Source organism: Malaya genurostris, chromosome 2 (genome assembly GCF_030247185.1).
Source record: "Malaya genurostris strain Urasoe2022 chromosome 2, Malgen_1.1, whole genome shotgun sequence".
Taxonomy (NCBI): Eukaryota; Metazoa; Arthropoda; class Insecta; order Diptera; family Culicidae; genus Malaya; species Malaya genurostris.
The window spans coordinates 65,766,639-65,780,143 of NC_080571.1; the positions used below are offsets into that span (position 1 = coordinate 65,766,639).

At 39.9% G+C, this 13,505-nt stretch overlaps 1 protein-coding gene across 11 annotated transcripts in view; it reads left to right on the forward strand.

Annotated features, from left to right (window-relative positions):
* The window catches only part of LOC131427464 (protein winged eye), a 758,071-nt gene that overhangs the window by 702,723 nt on the left and 41,843 nt on the right, over window positions 1-13,505 (forward strand). For all 11 annotated transcript variants that reach the window (XM_058590671.1, XM_058590672.1, XM_058590670.1 and 8 more), the window contains exons 4-5: window positions 2,413-2,543; window positions 13,127-13,252. In XM_058590671.1, coding sequence (XP_058446654.1) covers window positions 2,413-2,543; window positions 13,127-13,252 — 257 coding nt within the window. The remainder of the gene's footprint in view (window positions 1-2,412; window positions 2,544-13,126; window positions 13,253-13,505) is intronic.

The window sequence follows — 13,505 nt, forward strand, 5'->3', positions numbered from 1 at the left end:
TTGGAGATAGATGATCTGGATGTCAAGAGTTCAATAGAAGTACAGATAAATTAGCAGCATGATATTACGATTCTCGAACAAGTCAGGTCGTGTTGAGTTCAATGACAGACTTGTGTAACTCGGGAAAGCATCATAACCAGAACCATCATGTTGCAATCAGTTTCTGCACACTTTCTTAGAATCGCTTGCACGGGTTTTTACTTTGGCAGATAACAGAAACGTCCTACATCCCATAAACAACATCCATTCGAGTAGATGTTGAGTGGCAACCCTCTTCGCAGCAACACGAAAAAGGTCTGGACACTGGTGGAGTAAGAGACCACAGAGTCCCTGATAATAATGGCTACCCCACAAAACACCCGACGGCCGCAAGGATTTCGTTCCAAATCGTTCGACCACAATTGTTTCATCTTTGGAAAACCGCAACAACTCTAAAAGATTACCCCATTCGGATTGCCATCATAATCAGAGCAATGTGGGTGGTGGCGTGACGGAACCTCACACTCCCGGAACAAGTTTCCTGTCAAATCTGGTAAAACGAACATTTCCCAATAGCATACACCAGAACACTAGACACTGCTGTAGGAGCAAGGAAACAAGTTGTCATCCTTCCATGCCATTCTACGCAGGCCCCGGTGATAGCCCATATCAATTCATTGCCGGCCAACAAAACCCCGGTAAACACGGACAGGGCTGTGGGACTGACAGGGGGCAGCAGCGATACGTCTTCAGGACGATAAACAAAACATTCTCGTTAAATACACAGACGGAAGACAGAAGGCTAGAACTGGAAAGGTAACAAACTGGATTCAGTGTTTCTTAGAAGCAGGTTACAGGTTGTGTTCGGTGCGTTGTAGCGCAATCGTTTGAAAAGCAGTTGCTTCGAACTATGCGAGTGGTCGTCCTTGCAATGCTGGTAATACAATCTAGTCCTGCTTCGACCCAAACACTGGAATCAAGCGGCTCGTTTCGTTTTTCAATTTTATTGCTCTGTTTTGAATGTAAACAATGGAACTTTTACTGCTAGGATTCCCATCCGGGGAGAGAAAAAAAATAAACGGAATACAAGACTGAAGCCCTGATGCAAGATAAATAGAACTGAGGTATTAAACAATCCCTTTCACTTATGAGGGTAAGATTCCAACCGGAATGCACCCTCATAAGTTTTCCTGCAAGCTTCGAACAGGCAATGCACTTCTGGTCGTCATGATAATCGTAAACGTAAAGGAAAACCGAAGGGATCAAATTTAATTGAAAAATAACTTTGCTCAAAGGGGGTCATCGAGTGCCGAGCGATGCATTAAGGCCAGCAGAATTATCTGATATTGAGGCGCAATTTGACACCAATAAAGGAATTAAAACGTGACCTGCTTGTCAGAGTAGATGAACTGTCGAAACCCTCTTCTGTCCCCAAAACAGATCTGCCTGAAGGTTATACTCACGACATTGGCGACGGCAGCACGAAACTGTGTGTGCGTGTGTGTGCAACGAAAACAAAAAGGTCCAAGGCACAAATATGCTGCTACTGCCAACTTTCCGGAATTCTGCTTAGAATGGCACAAAATAGAACAAAGGAGCCAACCGGACGAAAAAGGAGAAACTATGCTATTTATTACAAATTCTTCGAAATTCGCTCGTGTGGAAATGAATTTGAGTCTGTTTGCCAAAAAAAAATATTAGGTACTTCATAACAACAACATATTGGCATTGACCAGCAAAGCAAAAAAAAAAGAAATAGCACACAGCCATGCGACGAAAACGAGATTGCTAATGTTCGTTTTTCCGCCGGTTTGCTCCGGCGAGCGCGAGAACGAGGAAAAGGAACTGGAACTCCCCAGCTCTCCGTTTGACCCATTTTCAAACGAGTTCCTAAACCTACCTTCAACTTGGAGCCAATATACGCCAACCTTCTCGCGCGCCGCATGAGGCGAGTTCTGCTGTGTCGCCGCATTATATAATACAACTCCCCGTTCCCCGGTTTCCGTCTAGATCCGCACGCCGGGTCTTATCTTAATCTTCGCTCGGGCGATGTTGTGCTCGTTTAGCCTTTTTTTCTGCCTACTTCAGCGTTCTCAAGTGCCTGGCCGTCGCAAATATACTACTCTCGGGTCTCCATATGGGTTCGTTCTTCCTCCATTTCCTCCTGCACACGACGTCTTGGCTTTCCACCTTTTTCGTGCCGCACGACCAACCGGCCGCTCGCCCGCCCGTCCGCCCGGCAGTCGACTTTTATTGTTATTTATTTTGAATTTGTAATCTGTCGTCTCTCTCTCTCTCTTTTTCTTCCGCGGAATCTACACAGATGAGAGAATAAAATTTGAAAAAAATCTTAACAGAAATCCGTAAAAAAGTGTATAATCAGTTAACACAGAAGATCTAATTTCTGGTTTTTCTCTCTCTCCCTCTTTACAGTGACAGAATCGTTGTTCGCAGCAGGCGGGTATAATACTCCACCGGCTAGTTCACCTTTCCTGCCCTGTTCACCGCTGGAACTGGTCGCGAAAAACTACCACAGTACCGGCGCTGCTGTCACATTCAGCCAAGTAAGTATCGCCCGAGTAAGTGTATGTACATCATCCGGTCCACTGCTGTCCAGCTCAATCCATTGACGAAAAAGCAACAATAAGCGGCTTTCCGTGATGGTCAGCAGCCATCAAAACCAGCCAGGGTTGACAGTTTAAGCTCCACATTGACAACAGGCCCTTACATCGTCGTTACAAAGTGCACGATGGTTGCCGTGGTTTTTCGAATGCTCTTACCTTGCCGAACTCAGCACCTATCGGTATCCGATCCTTCGGAAACAAACAAACAACGAGACGCGAGACAGCCTCGTTTCCATTAGATATTACCAAAGTAAAGTGAGAAATTGGTTTCTTCCTCCCAACCCAACCACAGACGGAAGCTTCATCTCTTTCTCGCTACCATTAATCACCTGTTCGGGCCAACAACAGCAAAAAAAGGTAGCCAAGAACAAAGCTAACTTCTTGAGTTATTGATGAGTTGAAAAGTTCGAATCACTCACCTTCCTCACCGTCGGTTTCCTCCAGTCAGATCAATCAACCCCGGGATGCTTCAAGCTAGGATCGTTTATGCGCACACGCATACATATTGGATTTCAAACGAGTGAATTCACTTTTGTAGCGTACTTTTTACAACCACGAGAGACGAGTCTCTCGATGTTTGTTCAGGTGGCGCAGCATGGGGTTATATGTACTCGTTCTGGGTGTTTTTTTTTGGTCCGGAGAGTCAAACTAATCGAGAACGAGGAAGTCAGAGAGAGAGAGGTGGAAAGATTCCTCGCAGGTGATTAAAAATAGATTATCCCTCCTCGGAGAGCGGAGACATTAATCTTCCCTTCTTGCGTGCGTAGTTCTGTGAATCGTTTTTAGACTTTCACGGACTAGCCAACATTTTGCCATCTATTACACACGGTCTAGTTCTCGGATGAATCTAACCTACGAGCAGAAGTTTCAAGGTTTCTGCCATGAATTGGATACCCGAAAAAAAAAGAGCAGGCTAACAACAACAAGTCAAAGAAGAGAACTAGTAAACCGTAGTAACACATAAATAATGCACAGCAATTTTCTAGCCGGTTTAACTTGAATATATTAGCACCGAATTCCTGCTGCTTCTGATGTATATCTGGCGGGTATTTAGCTTTGGCAGTGTGATGAATGGTGTCGATGTGTGAGTGAGGAGCAGAAATGCTGTGTTGAAATGTCACAAGGAACGATGTGCGCTTTTCCTTTGATTGGTTTCTAAAATTTGAGGGTCCATTTTTGAAAATCACCTTCATCTACGAAAAAGGAATTTACTAATGAGCTTGAACTTGAGCTTGAGCGACCACCCCTGGTTGCTACTCCGTTACTGATCGGGATTAGCTGAAATTGTACAGGGAATTTCTAGATGATCCAACCTAGTACTGGTAAATCATCCTTCAATGTACATCTTCTGGTAACCCCAGAATTCATTGATCAGTACCGGCGCCGGCCAGACCGGAACGTAGATCGTCTAAGGAATGGAGAGGGATGTTAGTCCAACAGAGGGATGTTAGTCCAACACTTGACCTAGTATGTTCTGGTTTCAAGATGTTCGGATGCACCACTAAACTCACTGGCTTTCCGAGTGAAAGTTTCAACAATATCCGATACTGAAGTCCCGAGGAGTCTTGATTCACAGTTATTATTCGTGGAAACTGAAGGAAAATTTGAAATACTATTGCGTAACGAATAAAAACTTCCTTATTTTTTTCTAAATGGAAATACCTGCTACAAAATAAACGAGTGAATAGGATTTAGACAAAATAGTTGATTCATTGTAGTGACATATTCTAAAAATTTTTATAAAATCATTTTAAGGCACCAAGAAAAGGTCCACAGATTTCACGCACGATTTGATTTTTTTTTATTTCCGCTTTATTATTTCAATTATTTATTAAAATTAATAATTGGGTATATTGGTTGATCTGGGCAACCGGCTACCGATAGAAAATTATTAATTTATCAAGTATTTTTTACCATTTATTCAATATACCGATATATGTTATCTCTGTTATTAGCTTTGTAATATAAACGAATTTGCGCAATAGTTGATTTTTATCATTCAATTTATAATCTTGAAAGACAAGCAATAACATAGAAGAAGAAAACATATCAAATAAAACTTCTATCCAAAACTAGTCGCAAATTGATAAGTTGATTGAAGAGATAATTTAGTAAAAAAGAGTAATCAGAAGTGAAACGATGAAAATATCTAATAACTGAAAGGAAAAGGGAACTCCTGCAATTGTCGCCAGTGTCAGCAGGAACCCAGTGGATCTATACTTGGCTCATTTTTTCCGCCGGATTCCACACGGCATCTAGGCTGGTATACTGTCCGGAGGAAGATAACAGGTAGTATCAATCTCCTAGTGGACCCCTGCCCCTGTCTACGAAAAAGGAATTTACTAAAAAAACAAAACTATACCCATTATAAATCTATTCTTACTAATTTCGTCAGTGTTGCTTCTTGTTCGACACAGTCGAAACTATGCGTCCGCTCAGGACATCAATAAAAAAAACCCGTCTTGATTCACCTAGTGATTTCATAATCTCTTATCTATGTAATAAGATAAATTCTAGTGCATTGAAAACACTGAGATTTGTTGGTTACCTCATGTATAAAAGGGCATGTTCCAAACTGGAAATGTTCGCTATGGATCAGGCTCATTTCGCCGAAATCAGTTTAGCCGAAAGGGTCATTTCGCCGAAGGCCATTTCGCCGAAAGCCATTTCGCCCGGAGGGTCATTTCGCCGAGTCTTGCAATTGTCTTAATACAGTAATTGGAATTGATTTGAAATGAATACAAATGAAAGATGATAGCGTTAACTCCCGTTTTGTTGACAAAACTACTTGACAATTCTACTTCTTGAATAAAGATTGATTCTTGTACTCTTGAATAAAGCTTGATTCTACTACTACTACTACTACTAAGCATTAAAGTAATTGCATAGGTGTATCTACCAGGCAAATGTATGTGGTATTTTCCGTTTACAAAGTGAAAATGAAAAAAAAAACCTATTGCGGCTTCACCACATCGTTTTGGTTTGTGTGCTGTCCGACCTCGCTACCGCTCTTTCGGTCCTAACTAAAGCAAAGTAACCTAGCTTTGAGTAGACTGGGCAAACGAGCCGGTTACAGGTTCGTATACAAGAGTCCACCGGTTCCGACGGCGGGTCATTGGCCAACTCAGCTCGGGTCGCCTCGGCGGCTTTGTGCCACCGAGCCATCTTGGGTTCAGTTATGTAGCTGATGTATTCGAAATTACCCTTTCGGCGAAATGACCCTTTTGGCGAAACGACTTTCGGCGAAATGACCTATTCGGCGAAACGACTTTCAGCGAAATGGCAATCGGGAAACGACCTTCGGCGAAATTACCCCTCCCGTTTGTTCTAACCCTTCCAAACTTGATCAATGACCACATTGTAGTTTTTCAAAAAAGTCTAAGTTTGTCGAAATTCGTTGAATCATCTTCGAAAAAAATTTTCCGATAAAAAAATATGCGATTAGTCGATTAGGTCACCTACCTATATCTCAGGAACCGGAAATGACAGCCATTTGATCTTCGAATTTGATTAATGATTCGATAGTGTAGCTTTCAAACGAGACTAGGCTTGTTAAAATCGGTTTAGTCATCTCTAAGAAAATTGAACAAAAAAAAAATATTTGAAAGATGCACATATGGGCCTTTGGGGCTCCATTCGGAAGTCGCTTTTTTTTGCAGAAATTCTATTACCTTTCTATAGAGAAAGGCAAAAACACTAGCTTAGATTCTATCGAACCCGAAAAAGTGAAATAGTTTCCTTAAACCTCACTCCCGGCCTTTGCATCTATTCTCATCGGCGATTCCGGTTTATCATAATGTATCTTCCGTAGAATTCCACTGGATGAAAAATGTATTTAAAATATCTAAATCTTATAAAGGGTGATTTTTTAAGAGCTTGAGAACTTTTTTAAACAATAAAACGCATAAAATTTGCAAAATCTCATCGGTTCTTTATTTTAAACGTTAGATTGGTACATGACATTTACTTTTTGAAGATAATTTCATTTAAATGTTGACCGCGGCTGCGTCTTAGGTGGTCCATTCGGAAAATCCGCTTTTTTATCGACAAATTTTGTTCAGCGATGAGGCTCATTTCTGGTTGAATGGCTACGTAAATAAGCAAAATTGCCGCATTTGGAGTGAAGAGCAACCAGAAGCCGTTCAAGAACTGCCCATGCATCCCGAAAAATGCACTGTTTGGTGTGGTTTGTACGCTGGTGGAATCATTGGACCGTATTTTTTCAAAGATGCTGTTGGACGCAACGTTACAGTGAATGGCGATCGCTATCGTTAGATGCTAACAAACTTTTTGTTGCCAAAAATGAAAGAACTGAACTTGGTAGACATGTGGTTTCAACAAGATGGCGCTACATGCCACACAGCTCGCGATTCTATGGCCATTTTGAGGGAAAACTTCGGAGAACAATTCATCTCAAGAAATGGACCGGTAAGTTGACCACCAAGATCATGCGATTTGACGCCTTTAGACTATTTTTTGTGGGGCTACGTCAAGTCTAAAGTCTACAGAAATAAGCCAGTAACTATTCCAGCTTTGGAAGACAACATTTCCGAAGAAATTCGGGCTATTCCGGCCGAAATGCTCGAAAAAGTTGCCCAAAATTGGACTTTCCGAATGGACCACCTAAGACGCAGCCGCGGTCAACATTTAAATGAAATTATCTTCAAAAAGTAAATGTCATGTACCAATCTAACGTTTAAAATAAAGAACCGATGAGATTTTGCAAATTTTATGCGTTTTATTGTTTAAAAAAATTCTCAAGCTCTTAAAAAATCACCCTTTATTTACATTTCGCGTACGACTCATCGGTACATTAGCAGTTTAGGTCGAACGGCTAATGTCACCTAACTGGTTCATCGGTAAACCGCTAAGCAGACGTAAAATTAAAGCTATTTGCAAAATACTCTTTGTACCGAAGATCCACGTCTTTACTGAAGTGCCGAAAGAACGCAACTTAGTCAAGGATGGCCTTTATCGTATCAAAGAACGCTCTCTAGCAACTCTTCACACGGTTCAATCAATGCCATCAAAGAGCGAGAGAAATTTCTCTCGATGACCCTGTCTGAGCAAGTCTGAAAGCAACAAACGGTCGCTCATTCTCGTTTTGCGATCCGATTCTGTACGGGCCGCTCATTCTAACTATGTACATATAACATTTGTATAAGTTGTGTCTATGAAAATGTCTGTGAATGCTCCACACAAGGGTGTTGAAATATTGTAACCTAGTATGAGAGTCATCAAGCCGAATCATCGATTCGATTTTCTGCAATAATGATCTTTCTTGGTAAATTCCACACAGCGCCGATCATTGCAAAACTGTATCTATTTGGTAAGGGCCGTGAAATATTCCGAGTATGAGGTGAAACGAAAAAATGTAGAAAAATTCTCTCACGGTTCATGCATTGATAGGCAGCGAGATCTTGTAGCATCATCGACCAGATTGAAAATGTTGTATATAATGTAGAGAAATATCGAGCCGCTTTCAGTCAAATTATCGGTAATCACCAACACTGAGCATAATGTCGACTTTCTGATCGTCAACAAATAATAGTTATTTAGGGATCTCGGAACTGTTTGGGTACCGGTTTGTGCTAAGTGTATTTTCTTTTTTTTCTGCGTTTCGTCTTTGACTCGTTATGCGAATCTGATATTTTTCTGAGCACATCAATCTTCTGTATTCTATTATAAGCTACTACGGTGAAGGATTCCGGGTAGAATGAATTCCATCCGGAGAAATAATCATACAGGTGATAACCGACAAAGCACATTTCTCTCAACCCGCTCAATTTTCTCGATGCCGACTCAATCGATTCATACAATCTGTTGTTGGTTTTATTGATTTCATTTTTGGATAAAAAAGTGAAAACTGAGTTGATGACGACTTTACGTCACAACTCAAAACCCAAAAAATTTAACGGCTTGCGCGTTTGCAATAACCAGAATTGAATTTTGTTCGACAGTTGCGTAATAATTTTGTGTATATTAAAAATATACTAAAACAATGAGAATAACTGGTTGATACATAAAAGCAAATACCATGATGCTTGGTAGTAAAATTAAGTTTGCATGGCTTTCTTAAAAGTTCCCTTCTGAGAATCATAACTTAATGTGGCAAGTCCAATTTACAATACTCTCTTGAAAATGAACTATGGAGAAAGATTTAATCTGTCATTTGGAGTACAAATTCCTGCGAAAGAAGTAAACCTGCCAGATCGTGTTACATTCGTCGGAACAACCAGTATTCAGTAGGAGCAATGTCAGGATAACACGGCGTGTGCGGTAAAATGTACCACTTGAGCGTTACCAAATATCTTTTTAACGACTTTTTTAACATGAGGCCGAGCGTTGTCATGCAGGAAAATAACTTTATCCTGTCTTTGCTCGTATTCCGGCCGTTCTTCTCGTTATGCACGGCTCAAACGCATCGATTGCAGCCTATACCGATCGCCCGTTCTAGTATCGCCTGAATATTCGGCTTTGGTGTTGATGTTGAGGTCGACGGCAACAATTGACCGCGCATAGTATAGTATTGTTTTTTCTTGGGATTATCCTAGAATGCCTATTTTTCATCCAGTAACGATTCGATGTAAAAAACTCTTTATTTGTTGCCTTTGAATCAGCTGTTCGCAAGTGAAAAATCGCCTTTCAATGTCTCTCGGTTTCAGTTCATAAGGCACCCTACTGCCTTGCTTTTGAATCATACCCATCGTTTTAATCGTACAGAAAGTACTTGTTTGTTCACTTCTAATGATTCTGCATGCTACTCTTGCGTTTGACTCGGATCTTCATCGAGTAATGCCTCTAACTGTTTGTCTTCGAATTTTATTGGTTGTCCAGAGCGAGACTTGTCCTCATCGCTGAAATCTGCATTCTTGGAACGTCGAAACCATTTCCAACATGATTTAGCATTATCACTATAAACACCCATAAGCATTTGATGCGCTTCAGCTGCACTTTGCTACCAATTAAAACAGAAACTCGATGCAACATGAACTGAATAATAATGACAAAATTTCAGATGTATAGTTTTGGATAATCAAAATGGGCTCGAACATAAAAACCGTTCGTTTCTCTTATTTGCAATTTTTTCGAAAATTGAATGCTTCGGTGAAATGTCTTTTGGTGAAATGTCTCTGACCCATTATTACGTTATAGATCTACCATTGTCCGCAATCTAAAAGGCTTTTTTCTACACTTTTGTCGCAGGTATTATGTAATTGTGTTATTACGTATTACTGTTTATGAAATAGTTGATTTTAACAACAAAATTTCCAAAATAACTATGAAATTAGTTAAAATTGAGAATTTACTTTGCTGGAAATAACTCTTACTTCTAGAGAATTTGTTTAGTTGGCGAATATCCTGGACAAAAACCAGCAATATTTCAATCCAACACGAAATTCTCATTGACAACAAATTTGTTATTAAAATCAGAAAATTTGTTTCTATTTATCTATCGCCATCATTACTGAAGGACAGCACAAAGAACACATAAATGAAATTGGTTTAATTAACAAGTTTATTAGCCAAAAACCCATGAGAAGTGTCAAAGCAAAACAATCCATTAAAAAGCTAAAAAGGAAAGTCTTGCTGAAACTGCTTGCAAATTGTTTTGATGTTTTTCGCATGTGTTACGATATATCCATATATAAATTTCTGATTCGATTTGTAAAAATGACGTAAACTCTTAGTGGAAAGTGTATTTATTCAGAATTTGTGCGCATTTGAAGCGATTGTGCGAAATAATGTTTTTACGCGCAACAGTGAAGTGAGTTTCGAATGTTTCACTCTAATTGTATATGTCAAATGATGTTTTTTGAATTATTCAATCTTCCGGGCTACGCCGTCCGGTGTATTACTTGTATTCGGTTTTTGTTTTCCGAGTGCTCAAAGTTTTCAGTGAGAGAGTCGATTTCGCGAAGTCGAATGAAGAAAGCAGCGATTCAGAAGAAAAATTTTCTAAAAGTAGTTTATGTTTCGCTTATGTCTTTGTCTCCAATACAACATCGTATAAATATATAAAAGACTACCGCGACTGAAATATTTTTCGGTAGTAGTGTGCCATCTAGTGGCTAGTAGTCATTACGGTGTTAACGTTTTTTTCGGTGACAGTGCGCCACATAGCTGCAAATTGCAGAAGCCAATTCAACCATTTATGTTGGTTGAAAACAACGTTTTAATTCTCTAATACAACTAAAAAATTAGTTGAATGGAAATGAAGTGTGCCTTAGCTAAGAAATGACAGCACGTTGAATTGGTGAATTCAACTAAAAAAAAAGCCATTTCAACAAATATTTTATTATTATTAAGGGAATCAGAAATAGAAAATCTAAATTAGCAAAAGTAAGATTTTTTTAGTTGTCTCAAAAAATAACTAACTAAAATCAGAAAATCAACTATTTTTTTCGCCAAAATGCTGAATTCGGTCTATCCGTGCAGAGATGCCGACTTTCCTAAAATTTTCACTCCGACAACCATGAAGCACTCTGAGAAATTCAACAAAGAGAGCAAGCATTCCCGAATGTAAACATCTTCAACAACACAAATGGATTAGAAAACATTCCACACTTACAAATTGTTCGCCAAACCACAGATTCACCGATTGAAATGTAAATAATATCAAATACAAATTATCAGCCGTTGAAACGTTACCTGAAAACAACAAAGGCGCATCAAAATCATACTTAGGCTTTTTGACTTATCTTCTAAAATTTATAGCTTGAAATTACTCCAATTAAACTTTTGTAATTGGTTTGATTTATCGAAATTACTCTTTCGATTAAATACCACGCTTCGACGAAAAAAAAACCATTCGGCGAAATTTGCCTCGACGGAATGACCTCGTTCCATGCATATTAATCCTTGTTTTTATTTTAACATAATTAGTCTGCTTTGTATCAGATTTCTATACAATCGTTCGCGTCGATACGTAGGTGGCACAACGAACGATAACTCTATACTTTGTATTAAAGGGTGTGCGGAATCAAATTGCATCACAAGAAAATATTTGGCAGAATTCACCCATTCAACCGATCATCTCCAAACTTTCAGGGAACCAACTCAAATATATTATCAAACTTTTTCATCTTCGCTTTATACAAAATTCAAAACCATACCCAAATGCATGGCCCTTCCTCTGAACACCACTTATAAGATCTTGTACAACGTTTGGACCAAAAAAAAATTTTTTTTTGCATCGAAATCCATTTTTTTTTCTATCTTCCTCCTTAGGATGTTTCCGAAGCGCCTACTTCATGATGACCCAGTACTTTTCAGTTGACCGCAATTCCGGTGCGTTGGGGGGATTGAAGTCGCTCGGCACGAAGTTGACCTCATTAGCCGTGTATAACTCCACTAATCATTTTTTGAGTAATGACACGAGGCTAAATCCAGCCAGAAAAGTGTAGGACCATTGTGTGACCTTAGAAGTGGAAGAATACACTTTTGAAGTCATTTCTTTCTGTATACGTGCCTATTGATCGTACCGGTTGTCACAAATAGATTTGTGACACATGAGCAAATTGCCTGAATTGCCACATTGAATTTGTTTTACCCAAAATTCTGATTGAGAATGCCCAATTGGTACAAAGTTACAGATATTTGAATGTGATGCAATTCGAGTCCGTATACTCTTTAAACAACTTTCATGGGCTTATAGGTCACAAGATTTGCACTCAAGGATATTTAATACAAGTAATATGAGGGACAAATCTTGATTTGACGTTTCTATTCAACTTCGGTCATTAGACCCAGTTCATAGGTCAATTGTGTAAAGGATAATTTTTTCTAAAAGTTCCATCTAATTTGCTTGCAATTGTACCAAGCTCCTTGCAGTAGGAAGTTTACTCAAATGTTTTAATTACTAAATTGCACAATAAAAGATTGCTGTCAGAAGCTACGGGACGGTGCTGCGAAATAGGCAGTAAAATCAACTTTTTCCAGACCATTACTGCAGATAGCGTGCCGAACCATCAAACTTTTTGCTGCCGGGTCGAACAAAAAAAAGCGATTTGATTCATGGGCAATTTGCAAAGTTATCCGTCAGTCCGGACCACTAGAGAACCATCCAATCAACATGGCATTATGTCACTCAAGATGTCAGATTCCTATGAAATGACCTCCCGGAGCAATGCCGTCTCCGTAGTCTGCACTCGATGTGCAATTTTAGCATGGAACGGTTCGTAGAAAAACATGATTCGCGTCTTTATTTTACGTTTTTTTTCATCTTAGTTTTGCTGTAAACTACAGGCCCTAACATAAGAACTCATCATCAGCACACGATGCAAGATAATTTCCAACTGCGGTAAAAAGCTTGTAAATTGCTTTCCTCGCCGCTAATAGTGTTAATTGTCCGGCACCGGACCAACATTCGGAGCACTCATGATTGAGCTGCTGGGCGAGCAGTGGGACGGAGGAGCGGGCCCGGTTCTCTCGACATGAAGCAATAATGAAGATTTTAATGAACTTTTTTTTTTACTTTTTACCGATCGTTTCGTTTTTTTTTCCTCTTGTTTTTCTTTTAGGCCAATAGCAGCATATTTGTACAATCACAGACCGATTTCATCAATGGAACCACGTCGGTTGCCAAAAAGACGGAGACCTGCATCGGCAGGTGGGAGCACGGCACTCTAGAGCCGCTTCAGATACAAGTGAGTATCGGGGGGAGAAGGGAGGGGGGGATTCTATGGCACAAGATAGCACCCGAAACCCGTCGCAAGCATGCACATTTTCTTCAACTTTCGAGCATCTGTGCTGCGAGTAGATCCGGGGAAAATCTGATGCACTTAAAAAGCCACCACACCACCGACAGTGTGAGAAGCTCGAACTGGATTACGGGTTTCCCTCCGGTTGGAACGTGCCAGTTCGAGCTGTCAAAATTCTTTTATCGAACAAAATTACTTT